The 22216-nt window shown below is 47.2% G+C and overlaps 6 protein-coding genes across 6 annotated transcripts; 2 read left to right on the top strand and 4 right to left on the bottom strand.

Annotated features, from left to right (window-relative positions):
* Nucleotides 1-451: 451 nt before the first annotated feature.
* Nucleotides 452-1955, top strand: TERG_01421 (uncharacterized protein; the record flags this gene model as incomplete). The annotated part of the gene is made up of 2 exons (XM_003239388.2): nt 452-1551; nt 1616-1955. 2 exons carry the CDS (start codon nt 452-454, stop codon nt 1953-1955), a joined length of 1440 nt encoding a protein of 479 aa, XP_003239436.2.
* Nucleotides 1956-2109: 154 nt separating this feature from the next.
* On the bottom strand, nt 2110-4338 carry TERG_01420 (uncharacterized protein; the record flags this gene model as incomplete). Its single annotated transcript, XM_003239387.1, has 2 exons — nt 2110-3545; nt 3597-4338. The coding sequence occupies 2 exons, from the start codon at nt 4336-4338 to the stop codon at nt 2110-2112; spliced, it is 2178 nt and encodes a 725-aa protein (XP_003239435.1).
* Nucleotides 4339-4945: 607 nt separating this feature from the next.
* Nucleotides 4946-10711, bottom strand: TERG_01419 (protein pyrABCN; the record flags this gene model as incomplete). Its single annotated transcript, XM_003239386.2, has 2 exons — nt 4946-5002; nt 5063-10711. 2 exons carry the CDS (start codon nt 10709-10711, stop codon nt 4946-4948), a joined length of 5706 nt encoding a protein of 1901 aa, XP_003239434.2.
* Nucleotides 10712-13510: 2799 nt separating this feature from the next.
* Nucleotides 13511-13975, bottom strand: TERG_01418 (uncharacterized protein; the record flags this gene model as incomplete). The annotated part of the gene is made up of 1 exon (XM_003239385.2): nt 13511-13975. One exon carries the CDS (start codon nt 13973-13975, stop codon nt 13511-13513), a length of 465 nt encoding a protein of 154 aa, XP_003239433.2.
* Nucleotides 13976-17054: 3079 nt separating this feature from the next.
* On the top strand, nt 17055-20533 carry TERG_01417 (uncharacterized protein; the record flags this gene model as incomplete). The annotated part of the gene is made up of 2 exons (XM_003239384.1): nt 17055-17292; nt 17367-20533. The coding sequence occupies 2 exons, from the start codon at nt 17055-17057 to the stop codon at nt 20531-20533; spliced, it is 3405 nt and encodes a 1134-aa protein (XP_003239432.1).
* An 864-nt stretch (nt 20534-21397) lies between these two features.
* On the bottom strand, nt 21398-21808 carry TERG_11713 (uncharacterized protein; the record flags this gene model as incomplete). Its single annotated transcript, XM_047750783.1, has 1 exon — nt 21398-21808. The coding sequence occupies one exon, from the start codon at nt 21806-21808 to the stop codon at nt 21398-21400; it is 411 nt and encodes a 136-aa protein (XP_047605417.1).
* Nucleotides 21809-22216: the final 408 nt, after the last annotated feature.

The raw sequence follows: 22216 nt of genomic DNA, 5'->3' as shown, positions 1-22216 counted from the left end.
CAACCGCAGCCCAGCGATGCTACTTCGGACCTTGTTAAACGAAGATACTCTGCGAAATTCAATACTCTCCCGGGCATCATTTCGGAAGCTCCTCCAGTCCCCAGCCTTCCAAGCGCTCCTATAGACCACTTTGCCTCAGACAAGGAGGCCACATCCGGGGGGGGAGCACAGCCGATTCGAGTGGATGCGAATGCTTTGAGAAACCCGAATTTACCAATTGAAAGCTGTATGTTGGATTCCTCGTTTGTGTAGCGACTTGCGCTAATACCCTCCTATTTGCATAGATGTGACCGGGCTGTTAGAACATGCCTCGGAACAGGACATACGAGACTATCAGAGTGACTTGCGGAAACTAAAGAGCAAAACTTCCTCTGACCTACAGCAGAGCGTGTATCAGAACCGCACCCAGTTCATTAAAATCAGCAAGGAAGCTGAAAAGTTAAGGGAGGAGATGAGCACTCTTCGCGGCCTCATGTCCGAGCTTACTACCACTCTAGGCCAAGCCAACACAACGAATGGAGCGAATGGTTCACAGCCGGGCTTTGATGATGCGCTAAGTCGGAGACACGCACATAGGAGCTCTATTGCTAATCTGGAGAGCATGTGGAATATTCAGCTGCAGCAGTTATGGAAGAACGTTGAACGTTCTCAAAAGTATCTTCCAGCAATCCCGGGACGACACATTGTCATGGAATCGAGCCAATGGGTTGAACTTGATTCTGCTACATGGAAACCAAGACGTCCGGTTCATATTGTTCTTCTCAATGATCATCTGCTCATCGCTGCAAAGAAAAGAAAGCGAGTGGATCCAAATACTGCTAACGGGAAGTCCGTTTCTGTTCCAACAAAACTGGTAGCAGAAGAGTGCTGGCCACTACAGGATATCGACTTGATTGACCTTGGATCTGGCTTAAATTCTGGCGAAGATATGGATGAACGTGGCGTGCCAAATGCCGTTAACATTCGTTATGGCCAAAGCTCCTTTACATATCGCCATGACCAGCGAAATAACAAGGCTAAGAACGATCTGGTCATGACTTTCCGAAAGACGCTGGAGGAGCTCCGTAAAAGTCTGAAATCAGAAGCAGAGGTTGCTGCCAAATCCCGGGAGGCACTGATGAACAACAATCAGCCTGCATCTCGCCGGCATTCTGAATTTCTAGATACCATGGACCCTCGTGATAAACTAGAAGTTTTGATTGATGTCGACGGAAAGCAACAGAACATGAGATGGGTGGAAGGCCAACTTGATGAGCTTGATATTGACATCGCAATCCAAGTGTTTGAAACTGCTGTTTCGCGAGTCGAGAAACTTCGAAAAATTGCAAAAGGACTGAAAGGGAATCAAACCGCTCAGGATGCCATTAACTCCGGAGTAGATTCTAGGGCAAACAAGCTTGCCGAAATTCTCCTTCGAGCCCTAGTCGACACCAACTCTTTTATGAATGTTACAAAGACAAATGTTGCCTGGTTGACTCGGCTGGGTTATGATGATCGAGCTCGTGAAGCTTACCTCAATGCCAGGAGCCAAATAATAACCAAACGTGCTAGGTATGCTCCGTGTAATCATTCTTGTAAACGTTTACCTTACTCCTTCGCACTAACACTCGTCCAGACACTGCGTATTTGAAGGTGACCTGCTGTTATATATTTTCCAAATTTCGTTTGTTTACTTCACCATGATTCGGAACACGATCGCCATCTATCAGCAATGTTTCCCATCACCCATGTCCAGTGCCAGCATTAAATGGGGCAAGGATCATTTGGACGACTTTAACGCTACTCTAAGCCGTCAGCTTAGCAGTGTTGAACCCAGCAACCCCGTGTGGGAGAAATGCATGGAGATAGTATATCAACATGCCAGCTCACTTTCAGAGGTCGGAGTGGATTTTAAAGATATGATCCGTGTTGAAGGACTCGTCGTCAAATCCCCGAATAGCACCCCAACAGAGTGAACTTGACTTATAGCATCCGTGTGAAGAATTTATCAATTGCATATTATCTCGATTTAATACCCGTGTAACGCTTGATGAAACAACCTGATATACATGCCTATAATTTCAGTGTTACTCTATCGACTCTACACCATCTCTATTAATTTTGCTAGATTTATGCCCAAATCTCATCCCATGCATCCCCAGAAATAGTTTGGTTATCCTTCAAAGTACCAATTCTAAAGCTGTTTGATGAAGTTCCAGTGCTGGCACGTCCTACTAACCCTCTATCATTCTCTGACCCTGTAGGCAACCTCATCCAGTGCGAGACAACATCCGGAACTTCTTCCTTGACATGGCTGATGACAATTAAAGCTTGAGATGCAGACAGTCCTCGATGTCTAGCCTCATGCATCGTATCGCTTTGCGAGCGAGGAAGATGCCACACACTAAAGTTAGGTACTCGACGAGAACCGGTACTTTCTTCTAATGTTTCTCCAACTTCAAGGAAGTGCAGGCACTTGTCTCTCAAGGATCTAGGCATTCCGGAAAAGGCTTCGTCGAGAACAATCAGCTCGGGCTTATTGACGACAGCACGTAGAAATAGGATTAAACGCTGCTGGGCCACATCTAAGGATGAGAAGGGGGTGTTGTCAGCCCAAGAAACTGAAGGATCATGGGCCTCATGGTTAGCTCCAAGAGGAAAGTCTGCGTTCAGGTCCGCTTCGAAAAATCTTAGTGCGGAAATAACGTCAAGGCGTCTCTTCTGATCGAGTTTCGGCTTTGATAGGAAAGTATCTGCCCAAGCGGACTCTACCGATGCCCTTATCGACAAACTTCGAGGGAAAAATGCGTGTACCTCAGGCGAGGAGTGTCCAATGCGTGACTGAAGGTCAAACAGTGATATGCCAGGCTTACCAGCTTCTGGCAACCTTGATCGACCGAACAGACGGAGCGGAAGGGAGTATGCTTGCGGGTGATCTGATGTTATAAGGGATAACAGCGTTGTCTTCCCGGACCCATTCAGTCCAAAAACACCCCATCTTTGGCCACGGCGAACCTCCCAGTATAGGCCCTCCTTTTTCTTTCCTTCAATTGTTTGGTCCCAGCCTCCGAGGACAGTCTTTTCACCGTATGATACCCTGACACCCTCCATTTCGACAATTGGTTCTCCATAGCTGTTGGTGCGTTTTAGCCCGGAATTGGGAGGCTTTGACATTATCTCGAGATCATGAAGCAGAGCAGTTTCAGATTCAAACCGGAGTTCTTTGAATAACATCTCTGCCTGATTATATTTCAAACGGTCTTGGGCGGAGAATGCAGTATATTGCTTTTCTTCATCTTCATTTCTTGGAAGGAGTTGCTGTCTGCCTGACATTAGATTCAACTTCCGATGCGCAACAGCTTTCCATATCTCCAGATGGTTAAGCACGTCACATTTTTCTCCTTGGAGGGCTACAGTATGGTCCTTATTTAATATAACCATATGTGTAATCCAATCAGGTAGCGTATCCTGTGGTCTAAGAGATAAAATAACTTGCGGGGAACCTCGTAAAGAGATGCTGAACAATAGTGGGGAGAGCGCCTTGACTGTCGGAGGATCCAAACCCACTGTATATTCAATTAGACTTAGAGTATACCATTAGATATGGGAGTACATACTGAACGGATCATCGAGTAGCAACACCTCGGGCTTGTCTAGCAACGCTTTTGCAATCCGTGCCCGTCTTGTCTGGCCATTACTCAGGTTTGACAATGGCATATCCAGTAATTTTTGCAACCCTAAGTCGGCAACTACTTGATGCAATAGCTTGTCATGGGTATGAGGTATGTCTTCAGTGCCCTCCAGGGGGTTAAGAGATGTCTGCCCTCTCAGAAACTGCATAACGGTGAAGTCTGTCTCCTCTTTTCTGCTTTCATATCTTGCACTGAGATAAGAACCACGGACGCCTCCAGCATCCTTCTTTGCGTCTCCATTGAACCCGATATAGCGGATTGCACGACCTGGGAATCGAAGGCGTGGATCCTTTAAAGCGATCTCCTCTGTTGCGAGAAGGGGGTATGACCTGGCTGCAGGTGGTATGCATATATGCCGACCACACAGTATTTCTAGGAAAACAGATCTATCAGAGGATCCGATTACGGCCCAAAACGGCTGTTTCTGGGGATTTCCGGCGCTGTCAGATCGCCTGGCTTCATTATCGACAGGCAATAGTTCAAAACTTAGGTTGGGATAGAGAGGGGGATTCTCCTTCTGGCTGTCCCCAGAGATCGGATAATGTCTGAAGAAAGTTGCATCTTTTATCTTGATGAGTGGTTGGCTTGTCTGTGTCGAGAATCTGCGTGCTGACGCTGCAGGATAGCCAGGTAGCGGCCATTGGCGGCGGAACAAGAGCTTGATCATGCCGTGAATTCGAGGTACACTGCGGGATAGGTATATGGCTGTATATTGATGAATATTAATGGTGTACTTGTTTGTAATTTGACTTATTCCATTGATAGATACGATGAATTGCTGTTGGAAGTTGTTGGTGAAAATTGAGGGATCCGGAGTTGGTGTGGCTAACTAGTTAGTTAGTCAACTAGTTAACTGGCTGGTTGTCACGAAGAGAAGAACGGAATAAGATGAGCACATGAATCATTGCTTGACCTGGATCAATATAGCTTCTAAATCACTGAATAGTCAAATGGAGAATTCGCTCTGCCAGTACTTAAACCAACTAGGCCCTCCATCCACCAAGAAAAAGAAATGAATAAACACAAAACCAACGCCACAAACCAGAAGCAAACCAGAAGCAAACGCATAGCACACATAACATATACCGAAATAGAACGCTGGGTATACATACATACACAAGTCATACAGGGAGTACTTCATGATAAACTTGTATCTACGTGATATTTTGTCTAGTTAAACCAACATGAAAGCAAACAAAACTTTTGTGACGTACATGGCAAAGAAACTGGTAAAGGGTGCCAAAGACACCCGTCTGTGACGAGGCAAAGTGAAATTAAGGGGCCATAACCAAAGCCAACAACGCCATTCGGCAGTAAAGACCATATCTCATCTAGAGAATAGAATATTAGCAAGAGTACATAATGGACACGGAAAGGAATAATGGACTTACCTGTCTGAAGTAAGCAGCGCGCTGGTCAAAGTCCACTTGCTCGTCAATTTCAGCGTTTCTTGGGAGTGGATGCATGACCACCATTTGGCTCTTCGCCTGATTCATGATAGAATTGTCAATGACGAAGCTGTCCTTGAGCCTCTCATATTCCTCTTGGTCTGCAAATCGCTCCTTCTGGACTCGGGTACAGTACAAGACGTCGGAGCGGGCGACGACTTCAGGAGTCAACTCGTTGGTTTCAACAATGAGTTGGCCAGATCTGATAACTTGCTGGCGGATGTCTTCCGGCAAAGACAGAGCCTTGGGAGAAACAAGTTGAATGCGGACTTGATAGAACTGAAGCAATTTAATGAGGGAGTGGACTGTTCTTCCATGTTTCAGGTCGCCTGTGAACGTAACAGTGATTCCACTCACGGTACCTAGTTCTTCACGAATGGTAAAGAGATCGAGGAACGCCTGGGTGGGGTGCTCTTGGCTTCCATTTCCTCCATTGATAATTGGAACAGGGGAGAATTTGGCTGCTGTAGACGCGCTGCTCTCCTCAGGATGGCGTAGAACAACTGCATCGGAATAGCAAGCAAGAGTGCGAATAGTATCCTGCAGGGTCTCTCCCTTTTGAGCAGATGAATGTTGAGTGGCGATAGCCACAGTCCGACCACCCAGTCGCTGCATTGCTGTGTCAAACGAAGCAGAAGTACGGGTAGAAGGTTCGTAGAACAGAGTACATAGAACACGACCCTTGAGGATATCGAGAACTCCTTGACGCTGGACCCCGAGCCGCATTTCCTGTGCTACCGTGAACAATAAATGAAGATCTGATCTGTTGAACTGATTGACAGACAGTATATGTTTATGCCTAAACGTGGAGCGAGAGAGCAGCTCCTGGAGCGAGGGGGTTCCTCCAGTGGATGGAGTAGCGTATAGTGGTGGTCCAAGTTCATCAGCTGTAGCAAGGGAATCCGCTTGTTTCAGTGGTGATGGGCGGGCTTGTGGAGTAGTCGTGAATGATAAGCGCCTGCCAATCGAGCCCATTGCCATTGGAGATCGAGGGGCCATCTCTTTCGTGGAAGGTGACTGGGGTGGTGCTGGTGTGTGGGACGACATGTCCATGCCCTTAGGCGCGTCAGAAAGTAGTTCATTGTCAAGGCACGCCGTCTTTCCCTGGAAATTGACACGCTGAATGGAGCCACGCAGTGTTTTACCAGTAAATGGTGACCAAGCACCCTGGCTCTTGTAAACATAGGGGCGGTCAACTTCAACTTCCACGAAAGTATCCTGCTGGTCATGGAGCTCGAAAATCCTCTTCGGATTCTCATACAGCCTTTTGGTAATGTCGTCGATGGTCAGTCGCCCTTCGGATACTGCGGTTAAGAGGATTGGGAGTGCATCTGCCAATCCAACCGTGGGAGATGCCGCTTTACCAGCGGTCTCGTATGGGAGAATTCCAACGCTGAAAACATCAATCGTCCCGAGATATTCCCAGAGTGATTCTTGGGCTTTCTTGGTTGGCAGGTGACAGCTCTCTGGGAAAGTCTCCTGTGACAAAAACAACGAGTATATAGAAACATCGCAGGTCACTCTTAGCCCTTTTTCTTTGCTAAGCGCGATGAGTTTGATGTCTTCTTGAGATGTAACGCTCATGACATGCACGTTGCGGTTGTGAAGGCTAGCCAGAAGAAGTATTGAGGCAAGGTCTGTACCCTTTGCATCAGTTATGATAGGCTTGTTGGATGGCCAAGATGCAAAATGAGTCGTGACTGTCGCAACCTTGTTGATATTACCGGCCAAGTGATTGAATGGAATGAACAAGGAGCCAACCTCACTGGATATAAGGTCAACCTGGTCGGCATTCGTGGCAGTCGCGGTAACTGAGAAGTTAAAATCACAGTAAGAGCCCTTTTGTGCATTGAGCTGCGCTAATTTTAAGGCTTGTGTGTCTGTGACAAAGCTGTTGATACCTACAGGCAAAACTCGAATCATGGAGAAACCAGCAGCGATGGATGCCTTAGTGACTTCCTGGAAATCAGCTGAGTCCTTCTCAGCAATGCCTGGAACAAAGGCAGCAACGTTGATGAGTCCAGGCAACGATACAGTCCGGTGGCTGGTTTGGAAATCAATTGGCGCTACACTTAGATCATAGCGTCGAGACATGGCTTCAATCAAAATTTTGGCGTTCTTGACATTTGTCACAAGGGGAGTCTGGTAATCAACAGCCATTCGTCGGGTGCGGTAACCTTTGCTCATATAATTTGCTGGTCGTCTGAATTTGTTGCTAGAAGGAAGGTTGATGTAAAGGTCGATAAGGTTGTTCGCTAGATGCTGTGTAAGAGAGTATTCAGACTTCAAGTCTTCACCATCTCCCGCCAAAAGTTCCAAGTATTTGACTGGGATGCCATGTTCCCGCAAGAAATCAGCTGTACCAGCAGTTGCAAAAAGGTTGAATCCCATCTTGTGAAGCTTGGTGATAGATGGGAGCATCTCCATTTTATCTTTGAAGGAGCCCATCGAGACAAGGATATTCTTCTCTGGCAATTTGAATCCCGTCGATATGAGCGCTTTCAGGTATGCTTCGTATCGATCGCGGCCGAAACAGGCAACCTCACCTGTAGAAGCCATCTCTACGCCAAGTACAGGGTCTGCGCCAGAGAGTCGAGAGAATGAAAATTGTGGCACCTTAATGCCAACATAACGTTGGGGTATATTTACTGGTGGGTATGCCTCAAATGGTTTTCCAATCATAGCCTTAGTCGCCATCTCAATCAAATCAACGCCCATGACCTTTGAGACAAATGGGAAAGATCGCGAAGCCCGGACATTGCATTCAATGACTTTGATTTCATTGTCCTTGGCAATAAACTGAATATTGAAAGGTCCAGTAACATTCAGAGCATTTCCAATTTTGCTGGTTGCTTCTTCGATTCTTCTGACCGTCTCGGGGTCCAAGTCCTGAGGCGGGACAATTAGAGTAGCGTCACCAGAGTGGACACCAGCATTTTCAACATGCTCGGAGATAAAATGGCCACACATAACACCATTCTTAGCCACAGCATCCATTTCGATTTCCTTGGCATTTTCGATATACTTTGTGATAACAACGGGGTGTTCTCGCGATACCTCTGCCGCTTGGTCAAGATAGTTCGCCAAATCGTCTTGGGAGTAGACAGTGTTCATAGCTGCTCCTGAGAGGACATATGAAGGGCGGACAAGAACAGGGTAGCCAACCTTGTCACAAAACGCAGTAGCTTCTTCAATGCTAGTAAGTTCTTTCCACGCCGGTTGATCGACTCCAATTCTGTCAAGCATACGAGAAAATTTGTAGCGGTTCTCAGCTGTATCAATCATCTCAGGAGACGTTCCAAGTATTTTAACATTGAGGCGGTGGAGTGGAAGAGCAATGTTGTTTGGCGTCTGGCCGCCCATAGAGATTGCTACTCCACTAGATGACTCTAGCTGGTAGATATCAAGGACTGTCTCCAGGGTGATATTTTCAAAATAGAGACGATCTGCCTCGTCGTAATCAGTACTGACTGTCTCTGGGTTATAGTTAACCATGACTGTCTTGTGCCCTTGTGCTCGAAGTGTGCGAATTGTTCTAACAGAGCACCAGTCAAATTCAACAGAAGATCCAATTCTATAAACGCCTGAGCCCAGAACCATAATGCCTTGGTCGTCAAACGCCACATCATTTTCGGATCCGTTGTAGGTTAGGTATAGGTAGTTTGTAAAAGCAGGGAATTCAGCTGCCACCGTATCGATTTGCTTAACAAAAGGAATGATTCCTGCTTCAACACGCATACGCCGAACAGCAAGCTCATTGGAGCTTAGGAACCTAGCAAGCTGACGGTCAGAGAATCCGAGTTGCTTGGCTTGCCTGATGAGAGGAATAGGCACAGTAGCAGCGTTATAGCTACTCATTTGCTTGCCAAATAGGCTCAGTCCTTCGAGTTTTCGCAAGAACCATTTATCGATTTTGGTCAATTCCCATATTTCATCAACTGTGTAGCCGGAGTGCATAGCATTGGCAATAGCAAAAAGTCGCTGGTCAGATGGGGTTTGGAGCTCATTCTTGATACTCATCAAAGCACTTGTTTCGTTAAATCCAAGATTGTGGAAATCGATGGCTCGGATGGCTTTTTGGATGGCTTCTTCGAATGTCCTTCCAATACTCATGACTTCTCCGACACTCTTCATCGAGGAGCCAAGTTGAGTTGATACACGGGTAAATTTCTTTAAGTCCCATCGAGGAATCTTAACGACGACATAGTCTAGGGAAGGTTCGAAACAGGCACAAGTAACCTTGGTCACAGAGTTAGATATCTCATTTAGTGGAATTCCGAGACCGAGTTTTGCAGCTATAAATGCAAGGGGGTATCCCGTAGCCTTTGAAGCCAAGGCTGAGGATCGCGATAAACGAGCATTAACTTCAATGATACAATACTCTCTCGAGAAAGGGTTGAGAGCGTATTGAATATTACATTCACCGACAACTCCAAGATGGCGGATAACGTTGACAGCAGTGGTGCGAAGCATATTGTAATCCTCATCAGATAGTGTCTGGGACGGTGCAACGACGATGGAGTCGCCTGTGTGGATTCCTAAAGGATCAAAGTTTTCCATGTTACAGACGGTAATGCAGTTGTCGCGGGCGTCTCGAACAACCTCGTACTCAATTTCCTTCCAGCCCTTCATACTCCTCTCAATAAGGACCTGGGGGCTTGCAGCAAATGCCTTGGTACAAAGGTCTCGAAGTTGGTCGTCATTTTCGGCAAAACCGCTTCCCAATCCGCCTAGAGCATAGGCAGCTCTGACGATTACTGGGAATCCAATACCCTTCACTGCTTCCATGGCTTCTTCCAAATTGGAAGCTGACGCAGATTTGGCACACTTTTCGCCAATGACCTCCATGCTACGAGCAAAGAGTTCACGGTCCTCAGTTGTGATAATAGTGTCGATTGGTGTACCAAGTACCTTCACACCTAGTTCTTCAAATTCATCTTTGAGCTGAATGCCGACTTGAAGGGCTGTTTGACCACCAAATGTGACATAGATAGCATCAGGTCGCTCGCGTTTTATCACCTTGCGAACAAAATCAGCATTAACAGGAAGGAAGTAGACCTTATCCGCCAGTCCCTTCGAAGTCTGAATGGTAGCGATATTAGGATTGATAAGAACAGTGTATATTCCCTCTTCATTTAACGCTTTGATAGCTTGGCTACCAGAGTAATCAAACTCTCCAGCCTGACCAATACTAAGGCCACCACTGCCGAGGATCAAGACCTTCTTGGCGTGGACTCGGGGATGTGCAGCAGTATTCTCTTTGATAGTTCCACCTGGGAAATTGACAGGTTTAGATAAAGCATCCTTGGACTCAAGGCACTCCTTTACGGTGTTGATGAAAACATCGAATAGGAATTCTGTATCACGTGGTCCGGGTGTGCTCTCCGGATGGAACTGCACACTGAATAGTGGACGGCTAGCATGTCTGATACCTTCATTGCTAGCATCGTTGGCGTTGACAAACAGCTCCTCCCAGCCTTCTGGAAGAGTCTTGGAATCAACAGCATAACCATGATTCTGGGATGTAATATAACAGCGACCAGAGAGCATGCTTGTGCATGGAATGTTGTGTCCACGATTTCCAAATTTCATCTTGAGAGTACTAGCACCTGCTGCTCTTGCTAGAAGTTGGTGTCCAAGACAGATACCAAAAATTGGTGTCTTGTTCTCCTTGAGAGCTATCTTCAAGTGAGAGACCGTGGAAGTTAGGGTAGCAGGGTCGCCAGGGCCGTTTGAGAGGAAGAGTCCGTCATATTCTTTGCCTGCAAGGTGCGGGAAATCGTAGTTCCACGGTACGACGAGAACCTCGACACCACGAGAGACCAGGCACCTCAGTTGGTTGTATTTCAAACCGACATCTACACAAAGAACGCGGACAGGACGTCCTGACGGGTGTAAAATGGGCTTTCCGGGTGGACTATAAAGCTTGGGCTCCTTGATCGACACTGCATATTGACGAATTAGTCTCAATGTATCAGTGTAACTCACGAGAGGAAATTCTTCTCACCATCATCAACTAAATTTCTTTTATTTGGATCTTCCCAGTCGAGCACTTCATAGTTCTCTCTCCAATTTTCTGGCTGCTGCTCAATGGCGCTATCATGAGAAACAGAAGCTTCCTTTTGGAGAAGCATGCGTCCCAGCATGCTACCCTTTTCCCTGATTCGTTTAGTCAAAGCTCGGGTATCAACACCGTAGATGGCGGGCACATTTTGCTCTTTTAACCATTCACCGAGAGAGCTTTCAGCTAGGAAATGAGAGAAAGCCTCACCACAGTAGCTAGCTACTACCAAGCCGGCAACATGAATCCGGTTCGACTCAAAGTGCTTTGGCAGGTCCTTTAACAGCTCATCCATCTTGTCACGCGACGGCACACCATAATTCCCAACGAGAGGAAACGTTATGACCAGGATCTGACCACGATACGAGGGGTCTGTCAAGGATTCAGGATACCCCACCATGCCAGTCTGAAAAACCAACTCTCCGGCAATGCTCCTCTCAGCTCCAAAGTTGAATCCTCTGTAAACAGTGCCATCCTCGAGCTCAAGACAGATGGATCTTCCCTTCTTTGAGCCCAATTGCATTGAAGCTGGAGAAAATATGGCTCCACTTGTGGTAGTCCGGGGACCCTGGAGTTCGTTGTTGTATGCGACAACACCGCCTGTTGAAGGACTCGAAGGGAATGGTGGTTCTCGCGAGAGGCCCTTGGGCTCGGGAGAAGAGGGAATGGCAGGCATGTTGCCGCCTCGTAGAGACTTGTTGTTCTCTGGGAAATAAAGAGAGCTGCGGTTGTGTTTCACTCCAGCATGGAAATTTCCCGAAAATGATATCGACTAGTGGGGCCAAACCAGAGGAAGATAAGGGAAAATAAGAGCTCTTGCCTGCTCAGCCAGCGCAATTCAGGACCAAGCAGAAAAAGATGAAGCTATTCCTGTGTGAATTGATCGTTGACCGAGCAGAGCGAGATGTTGGGGGGAAAAAGGGAAGGAAAAGAAAAAAATTTTTGCAGCAGGGAAAATATCCCGGTCCCATGGTTGGCGACGCGCGGGATTAATGGAGGCTCGCCTTTATTAGTAAGCGGCGTATCGGGTTAGACCCGTTAAACTGTGCAAAGCGGAAAAGCAAAGTCGCACACGTGATGCAAACTCTGGAGCTCTGGCCATCTGGTCTCCTCGAGCGCTGATTGGTGGGGAGAAGCCTCTTTTGACCTCATCAACTCATGTTGACCCCGGATGGCAAACAGCATAGCACATATAGAAGAGGAAAAGGCTTGGATATGTCAAACTGGCGGAATGAATGAAACAGGACAGGTCACAATACGACCCGTGGAGAAGGACGTAGTTGGTGGCAGGGGTTGTTTGCTGTCCCGAGCTTGGACGCTAGTTAGTTAACGAGTTAGTTTATGCAGCTTTAGCGAGACAAGCGCGATTCCCCTAACACAGCATCCAGGAGCAGATATGTATGTGAGACCAGTTTGCTTCAGGACTAACATATCTCCAAAAAGAAAAAAGAAAAAAAAGAAGATTCATGAGTACTGAGCCTATCAATAGGTAGTTGCCTCCATCCAGAGCAGCCTGTTTGCTAGCTAAATAGCAATTGTAGATAAAATCCATAGGCTAGTGGCTAAGATATGTAGTCTCTTGATAAATTAATGAAGTCTGTTATTTATGATGGACCCATTCAGGGAAGCCATAAAAACCAGAGCCATATGTCTTAAATTGCTATGCTATGGACCAGGTTTTAAGCATGAGCCCAAATAGGAAAAAGGGCACGTGAACATGGACCAATTATGAATTAGTTAATTATGTAGTTACTCTAAAAGCTGAATATTAATTTGTAGCATAATAAACCAATCAGCCAATCATTCACAGTCTAGAATTTCCTCTAACAATAAAGAGGACATGGCTTGGTTTACTCCCAAAGGGTACTGTTTGTACTCGGGAAAACAAATGTTGCTCGGTCCCAGATGGAAGCAGGAGTCGGTAACCAAACGACTGGGTTACTTCTCAGAGTTTCGCAATGATTCGCAATTACTCAGTCCCTAATAATTTTGCATAGGACTGTAGCTCAGAACATTCGTGGCGGGAAAGTGAGATATCAGTTGGTGCGTAAGGCGGTTGGTCCCGATATCGCACCTATTGTTGTAATATGCCAGGGGAGCCTATTTTGCTGAATTGGTTGCATAAGCACCTGGCGGCAGAGGATCATGGCATAGAAGCCAATCATTCTTTCGAAACATAGTACTGATTGTACTGCTCCACTTGTGCAGAAGCTGATCGCCATAGAATAGAACTTCTAAGTAGGAATGTGTATATGTTCCTTAGGCTCTTGTTCGAAAAGTGGTGCCAGGCTAGGTTGTGGTAATTCGCCGTTTAAACGGGGCCCCTTTGCTCATCTCATTCTGTTTCCTTCCCATTCTGGGCTCTGCACTCGGTGCTCAGGGATCGGGGCCATTTCGTAGCTAACTTCAAACTCTGTTCGGCGGATAATTTCCTCTCTTGAGTCAGTGTCCGTCCAAGTTTTCTTGTTTGGTATCCTGCTGGAAACAGCAACAGACGCAGAATAACCGGATTGGCAATGGTAAGCCGTAGAACGCGAGCGGGTGGTGAAGAGTGACTTGTAGGACGCAAAACATGACACCATCACTGCGACAGTCGACTCCATAGCACTCCAGAATAACAGCCAGGATGGCGGTGGGTGTTTAGATTTTCCATCAGTCTCAAGGTTACGAAGAATTGCCATCACGACAACAGCGAGACCAAGCATGAATAGTCCAACAAGGCCAAGTTTTTGTGACCTGGGGAGAGAAGATTTGAGCACAAATGCAACAGGCACTGACATGACTATTTGTTTCATTAGTATTTCGGAGTGTGTTTAACATATTTGCTTGTTGAATTTACTTACTTAGAATATCTGTGAGGATATCGCACACGGTAGTCACGTACATGCTAATGGCTTCCAGCTTCAAAGTTCTTGGGGATAGGCAGCCGACTAGACAGTCTCACGTCAGTCATACGCATGATTGGGGAGTAGCAGCTCTCACTTACGAGCAGTTACAGATGGACAAGCTACTGGAGGCAGTATGACCGAGGCCAGAAACCCCAGCACGGTGACCACGGTAATAGCCAACCACGCTCTCCTGAAAGCGGGAAGACTGCGGAAAAGCCTCCACAGAAGAGCAAGAAGACTGGCCTTTACCGAGTAGATGCAACATCTGAATAAACAGTTGCTGGCGAATACTAGTCGAGCCAAATGATCGAACTTCTCCAAGAGGCCTGGCATGAGTAGTCCCTTATTATTTTCAAAAAGATGGAGTAGTAGATAGACTGTCGGAACGGCTAGGGTTGCCAAAACATTATGACCTATAAGGAACAGGTACGCGAGTCCTGCGAGGATGTCGTCCCAAAATAACCGTCGATGGAGACGCAACCTAATCGCAAAGCGACTAATAAGTAACACGGTCGCAAGGCCAGAGCCTACCCATAAGGATACCTATTATTATTGAAATTGTTCAGTAAGACACTGCTCCTTAGTAACTTCCGCAGACATTACATACCAGCAGTTCCGTACGGCCGATTTTCCGTGCAAGAACAAGTTTATCTTCGGCCCCCATATTAAGTAGTTCTCCCGTGGTGGGTAGTTTTGGCAGCGCGTCGATTTAATGACCTGGCTTCGATATTAGAATTCACCGGGCAAGATAGCAACGCTACCGCAAAGGGTATATAATGTCGAAAGACGCGACAAGAGATATAAGAAATATTGTATAACTGTTGTGAACCAAAGTTCTGGGGAACCCAGTAGATTTAATATAGCAAAATAACGGACAAGGTGTGCTATGGCATTGCCTATATTCTTTGATCACCCTCCTCGAGCGTGCCTGTGTGGGTACTTCGTATAGGACTCCCACATAAAACAGTCAATCAAGGCCTAGAAAATTCGCTGGAATACTTAGTTTCCCAACGTAGTGAGATTCATCGGTAAAGGGTATAGATCTTGGTATTGGGTTAGAGCTTGATACGGGGTAATACCCACTGGTGGCGCACGCCAGGGGTGGGATCCGATCAGAGATCAAGACAGATTTTGTCCGTCAGTCACAGAACGAATCCTCTCGTGTCGCATGTTCTTAGTACAGTCGCCCCTCGGTGACACCGACAGTATGAGCGAGACCGTTGGGTTGGGTTTAAGTCCTCGCTTGATTGAGAGTAACAGCCCATCGTTTGGAAATTTAGGAAGGTAAAATCAATCGCGATAATTTTACTCCATACTCTGTATGGAGTACAGTATAACGATTGACATCGTGGCGTGCCGTCTCTCCCACAAGAATCACGACTATGCGCGGGACCTTCGTATGCATCTTGAATGCTGAGTGGCTTGACTGGCCGATCCCGATGTGATGGGCTGCATCTAGTCAAGACTGGCTTAGCACCAACCAATTACCAACGAAGGACCGACTGGAGCAAAGCAGCTTTTGGGACGCTGTGGGACGAACAACGCCTAACCGACTTGAGCTAGGGTGAGAAACCGGTGTTCATGCCAGTCGGGACGAAGATACCGATCGAGAAGGCCTTAGCGAAATGTGGTGGGTAAAAGAAAGGCCGAAGCTTTCTGTCAGGAACCGTCGTTTTAAAAGTTTATCGTCATGGAGGACGCGACCCCCTCTGCCTCGAGTTGAAAGCGTCCTGTCCAGCGAATTAATCTCCAAAGTTCTAGGCTTGAAGAAGTAAGTGCGCGGTAGTACTTAATTAATAGGGCAGTCTGTCTCCGTTGGCAAACGATCGTGATTCCTCCGCACAGGCCTCGAATTATATTGTTCATGACTCGTGAATGAGCTCTGTCATTGATGCATAGACATCGCTTCGCACGGTACCCTGCAGATCCTAGCGTAATCTCTCGAAAGGACAGCGGTGAACCCTCCAACAACGAAGACATCCAATCTTCAAAAGAGCCTCAAAAACATCCCATTCGAAAGAAGGTCGCTTAAACTTGTCACGTGATAAACACATTCGCCCACCAACGACAAACATCAGAAGAGCCGTTGTTTGTTGCACCAAATAACCGCTTTTTCGCGCTCTTTTCGCCTCCTTTCGATGGGGCACAGCCATAGTCGACGACCCTTCAATGGTACAAATAAAATAAGCAGTTCATTTCACGCGAGGTGGGGTGTAACACCTGTCCCATCCCACGGTTGTACCTGGGCCAGACAGGCGGCAGTTCTTCAAGCTTCAGGACGAACTATTAAGGTAAGCTGTTCCGAAATCTTTCTTTCTTTAGCGTTCGCCAAGTCAGGAGTAAAGTTAGCTTGCTTCTTAGCACTGGACGAGAAATCGAGATGTCAGTGATAATTAATAACCATTAGATATCCTATGGAGCCGAAGCCCTTCAAAAGACGCCGAGCTTCTTGGAACTGACATCAAACAGCCGCTTAAACATGCCCAGCACTGGTCCTCATGTTATTAAACCCCTGCAACCCTGTCACAGATGCGGTATCGCCTCCATGTAGCCGGAGCTGTCATGTAACTCACTAAGTGAGAAGCAAGCCTGACCGGTGGGTTTGCTGCCAGAGACAGGGGATGCCTCGCATATCGCGCCTTATCGGTCCTATCATGTGATGCGCCGAGAGCGCTGGAGCTGCAGGGCTTCCACCAACAGGGATCAACACGCAAAATCAAGGAAGACAAACATCTGCCAAACCACTCTTTGAGTGTACCGCGATTGCTGACCGGGTTGGATTGTCTGACAGCTTTTGTTTCTTTTGTTATGGGAGGCTATTTTGTTTTCGTGTTTAGATGGAGTCCGTTTGTTTTGTTCCCCCATGCTCCTTTGGCATCGCTGGCCTTAGGGCTATCTGATCCCTGGTCTGAGTGAAAGCTTGACAAAAACGTGGCCATCGAGCAGAAAAGAAAATACCAGTCTCTTTTGGCGGTACGAAGACGAGATGTTTTCCTCTCTGTCCCGGCCAATGCGGAAGCAGAGACCGGGGATCTTCTCGTCGTCAAGATCCGTTGAACAGACCGAGAGAAATGACCGTGATTTCGAGGGCGCTGCTCAGACCGAGCCAGAGGCTGCTTCGGAAGAAAATATTGAAGATTATGAGGTTGAAGAGGAGCAGTATGAAGATGGCCCCGACAGCGAATCTCAAGCTCCTCTCTTGCCTATGTTTTCTGTTCATCTTGGTATGAAACTCAGTATATTCTAATAACACGTACTTTGAACCTGAATTAATACGTATATGTTATCTGGTATCTAGATGCTATTCCTGTTTATCAACTTACGCACGATTTACGCCTACTGATAGCATCACGCTGCGAGACGACATTGACATGGGATCAGCTTCGATCCCCGCAAGTATCGCAGTTTCTACTGAAACCGATACAGCAGATCATTCATTCCAGGCATCTCACTAAGGCAACTCTCTATGCCTTGATGGTCAACTGCCTCCAATTTGATAAGGAGGCTACCTCCAATCCTGGAATTAGTGGCGCTAGTCGGACAAGGGCGATGGTTTGTGAGCTGCTGGCTATCAAGCTGCTAAAGGAATACACCGTGCGAAGTCTGATAGATGCTTTATCATACGATTTTCATCCACTGCAAGGCCAGGCCTCGAAGTTGTCTACCGGAGCTTCAAATGGCCGACCTTGGGATAGTAACCAGGGATCCCGTGCTTTGCTTAAGGATGTTCGAATCTCTTGTTTAGAAATTGCTATCAGGGCTCAGGCAAAACGATTCTTGGCCCACCCGGTTGTGGTCCAGCAACTGGAAGCGCTCTGGGCTGGCACTATAGTCTTCTACTCTGGCGCAGATAGTTTGCACAGACAACCTCTTCCAGACGCCCCTTTACAATTCCATGGCTATGGATCCATTTACAGGCGTGGATCTCGAGCTGATGCGAAGGGTATTCCAAGTGTACAAAATAAGCACATATCCCGACGTTCGGTATCCATTTATGATCCTCGCGATGCGTCTCTATTTAAATTATCCAGGCTACGTGTTCCTAGGTATCGACAATTACTATCTACACTTTCCTACGCGATTCTGCTATGTCTCTTTCTGATCTTGCTTCAGAAGAGACCATTGCACCTTACTGGATTTGAAATGGTGTTCTGGTTTTGGAGCGCTGGGTTCATGCTCGACGAGATTGTTGGCTTTAATGAGCAGGGCTTTAGCCTTTACTTGATGAGCTTTTGGAATATGTTTGATGTTGGAATCCTAGTTCTGCTTCTTATTTACTACGTTTTGCGTCTATATGGAGCAATTGTGTCTCAAAATCAGAAGGCCTATGCAGCGGGACTCGCATACGATACCCTCGCTGCCAATGCGGTGCTTCTACTGCCACGTCTTTTTTCCGTTCTTGACCATTATCGATACTTCTCGCAGTTGTTAATTGCATTTCGAATGATGGCTGCCGATTTAATAGCGGTGCTCATACTTATCATTATAGCTTGCAGCGGGTTCTTCGTCGCTTTCACGTTTTCATTTGGCGATACTCATGCTTCTCCTAGCTCCGTCGCCTATGCGCTGTTCCAAATGGTGATGGGATTCACCCCGGCGGCTTGGACTCTTTGGGACAGGTATAACCTTCTTGGGAAGATTATCCTCACACTGTTCCTGTTCATATGCCATTTCCTTGTCATAACGATCCTGATCACTATTCTCACAAACTCGTTCATGGCGATTGTCCAGAATGCCCACGAGGAGCATCAGTTTTTATTTGCCGTTAATACTATATCTATGGTGAAATCGGATGCCCTTTTTTCTTATGTGGCGCCGACCAACGTTCTCGCTTGGGCGATTACTCCTTTGAGATTCGTTATCCCATTCCGAAGATTTTTGAAGCTTAACCGTACTGTGATCAAGATAACACACTTTCCCATTCTCTTTTGCATATACCTGTATGAGCGCACGATACTGAGGCCTGCTGCCATTGAGCCTACGGACCTGATTAGGGGCAGATTCAATCCCGTCGACCCAATTGGGGACCAAGAGCGCTCTTTTTCGCCTTTCACACCACGCGCCAGGTTCCGTGTACGAGAACCATCGGTTGCTACTCATCAAAAGGATCGGGCTCTGGACCAGGTCTTTGATCTATCTGGTGAAGGTACCACTTACCAAGAACCCCGGCGTAGTAGAGCCCGCCAGCGCTTGTCCACTGCCAACGTCAGTAATTGGATGAGGAATATTGGAGACGGAAGCTCTAGGGCACCACCTGAAGACCAGGACCGAAAGGTGGTGGAAGACTTGGAAGCAAGGCGCGTCTGGCCGGGTCAGTCACAACGACGGCGAAGGAACCGAGGAATGAGCGGTCATAATTTTTTCACAGATACTACTAGGTCTTTTGCCTCGGATCCAGAAGACTTTATGAGTGTTGCATTTGACACTACAGAAGTAAACAGGGGACCCAGGTCTCGGGTTTACCTCCAAAGTGAGGAAGCTATGACTGCACCCGCACAAACTGACGTTGAGGTTCAAGGTGACGACGAACTGAGCAGCGATGAAAATGGGGGAGGTGACTCTAGTAGAGATGGAGATTTACCTGATAATAGGAAAACCCAAGAGACTGTTTTCCCTACTGAAAACATGCTTGAGAGCTCGGTAGACTCATCTCCAATGCTTTCAAGGCCCTCAACGGCCAAACGCTTCTCACGAAGAAATAGCCCTTCACGTACTCCGCGAACACCTCGTCGTCATCATTCAAGGAATCCGTCAGCCGCTACGATACTATATAACCCGGTTCCCCCGGAAGCTACCCAGAGCACGACTGGCTCCAAACCTCCATCGCCTAAACAGAAAGGCAAGGCCGGAACAACAACCCCAAATCGACGACGCCTGCAGAGCAACCTGAAATCTTCACAGCTGACAACGCGACCACGGCCAATCCCACAGCCGACAGCCGCAGCATTTTCTGTCCCAGATCATGGTATACAGTGGTCGCTGAAAAATCTGCCTAGTCAGCGGCGTCGACCGTTATCCCTAACACTGGGCCTGGGATCTGATATAGGTGACAATGAGGCCGTTGGCGGAGGCTTCGTGGGTGGCGTACCTGGAAGCTTCAACACTCAAATGGCATATGCCATGGGAGAGATGCAACAGGACAGAGGAAACGACAACAGAGACATGCTTAGCCGGCTTGTTCTCGCACGGATGAAGACACTCGAGGAGAGTTTCAGGGATGTCTTGAACGAAGTGAAGGATCTCCGCCATGTTCCCGGGAGAAAGGAAAGGGTTCGCCCGGCTGCGTCCCGAAGGCAGAATACCACAGCTACTAGCAGCCCGAAACAAGGTGTGGGCACGCCTACCAGGGAGGAATCTCGTAGGGGCGGCGAAAAGAAGCTGCAGGGCGCATTTGAGCCGAAAGATGATCCCCTTAGTGAGGAGGAATTGGGGTCATCATCAGAGTCCAGATTGAGGTCTTTCTAATGTAGATACTTATATCGCCGAGCATAGCTGTAAGGTGGCCCAAATTGATACTCCATATTAATTGTTGTCTCAGGCAGTCTGTATCAGTGAAATCACTCTTTGATAGCGCCAAGACATGGTAGTTGCAGGAAGCTTGGGCCAAGCCATGCAAACTAGACAAACCCGCGTATCTTGTCATGCTTGGATTGCGACTTGCTTTCTCCAGCTTTACAGTTGCACATAGGGATCAATCTCAGGTCAGGCTAGCAGGCAGACACCAGTCTAGAAAGACCATTAGAGCTTTCACATATCCTTTTGCAGGGGCCTCTTGATCTCTTTTTTACTCTTTATCTTCTCTTTTCCTCTCTCTTTCTCTCTCTCTCTCAGAGTCTATGGTTTGCATCTGCGGATAGAGCATTAATCATGGCGTCCTCATCAAGAGCGTCCAGCCCGCTTCTATAGTAAGTATATCTATATGTATATGGCTTATTAACCGTATTCTTATGAAACTGTAGCTAATCCATATATAAGTGCCTGTATAGCGCATAGGACAACTATCCTGACAGAGCACTCGGTGCCTGGAACGTCGTCCACCTCAGCTTCTTCATTAGCATCCATAATTCTGCCCAAGATATCACACGATTCGCCCCAGAAGCTCACGTACACCCATGACCGGCTATTTATCCACTATATTGCTGATTCTCCCAGTGCCTCCTCGGCACAGGGGAACAGCCAGACACCGGACTCCCACTCGGCTTTGAGCTACTTGGTCGTTGCCACGGCCGAACAGGGCCGTCGCATCCCCTTCGCGTTTCTACTCGAGATGAAGAGGAAGTTCCTTGCGAGCTATAATCCAGACAGCACGGATTACGCTGCTTTGCCAGCTTACGGATGTGCTGCCTTTAACAATGACTTGCGTGGCTTGCTACACACTTTCAACACAACTCCCCCATCCGATTCACTAGCTTCGGCCAGGAGAGAGATCGATAACGTTCGGGATATCATGACCGAGAATATTGAACGCGTTCTAGAGAGGGGAGAGCGTATTGATACCTTGATTGATAAGACTGATAGGCTTGGAAGCAGTGCTCGTGATTTCAGAGTACGTAGCCGGGATCTACGGCGCCGGATGTGGTGGAAGAATACCAAGGTTATGGTCTTGTTGATAGTCGTGGTCTTGTTTTTGATATACTTGTTTGTTGGCATGGGATGTGGCCTGCCGGCATGGGGCAGCTGTGTTGGACATGGAGCCCGCCACGAGGAGTGACAAACTAATGGACAGCTAACAAATCCCATTTGTTTCGAATGATGTTTCGTATTCACGTTTGCTTCTTTCTTTGATACCGTAAAGTTCCAAGTCAATTATTTCTGGAATGTTGAACAGCACTTTCTTTTCATGCAATGTTATTTATCTGATTAATGCTTAATATATAGGTATAGCGTTCATAGCTACTACGAGAAATACAGGCTTAGCCGAACATGAGGCTTTTTTAAACAGGATAAAGATATAAATTTACCACATGCACTCAGGTCGTCAATGTAGCGATGTGTTTCTTTTAGGTGTCCCCTGCCTTCAAACCTGCTTTCATCACTGAATAGTCTAGAGGCAAGTCTGCAGGCAGGGTTATTCAACTTACCTACCTCCCGCAATATTGTGGGAGGAAGTGAGGAATTATTTTGATATTCGCCAGTCGTTTACCTCGA

Source organism: Trichophyton rubrum (genome assembly GCF_000151425.1).
Source record: "Trichophyton rubrum CBS 118892 genomic scaffold supercont2.1, whole genome shotgun sequence".
Taxonomy (NCBI): Eukaryota; Fungi; Ascomycota; class Eurotiomycetes; order Onygenales; family Arthrodermataceae; genus Trichophyton; species Trichophyton rubrum.
This window is presented reverse-complemented; position numbering and strand designations above follow the sequence as displayed.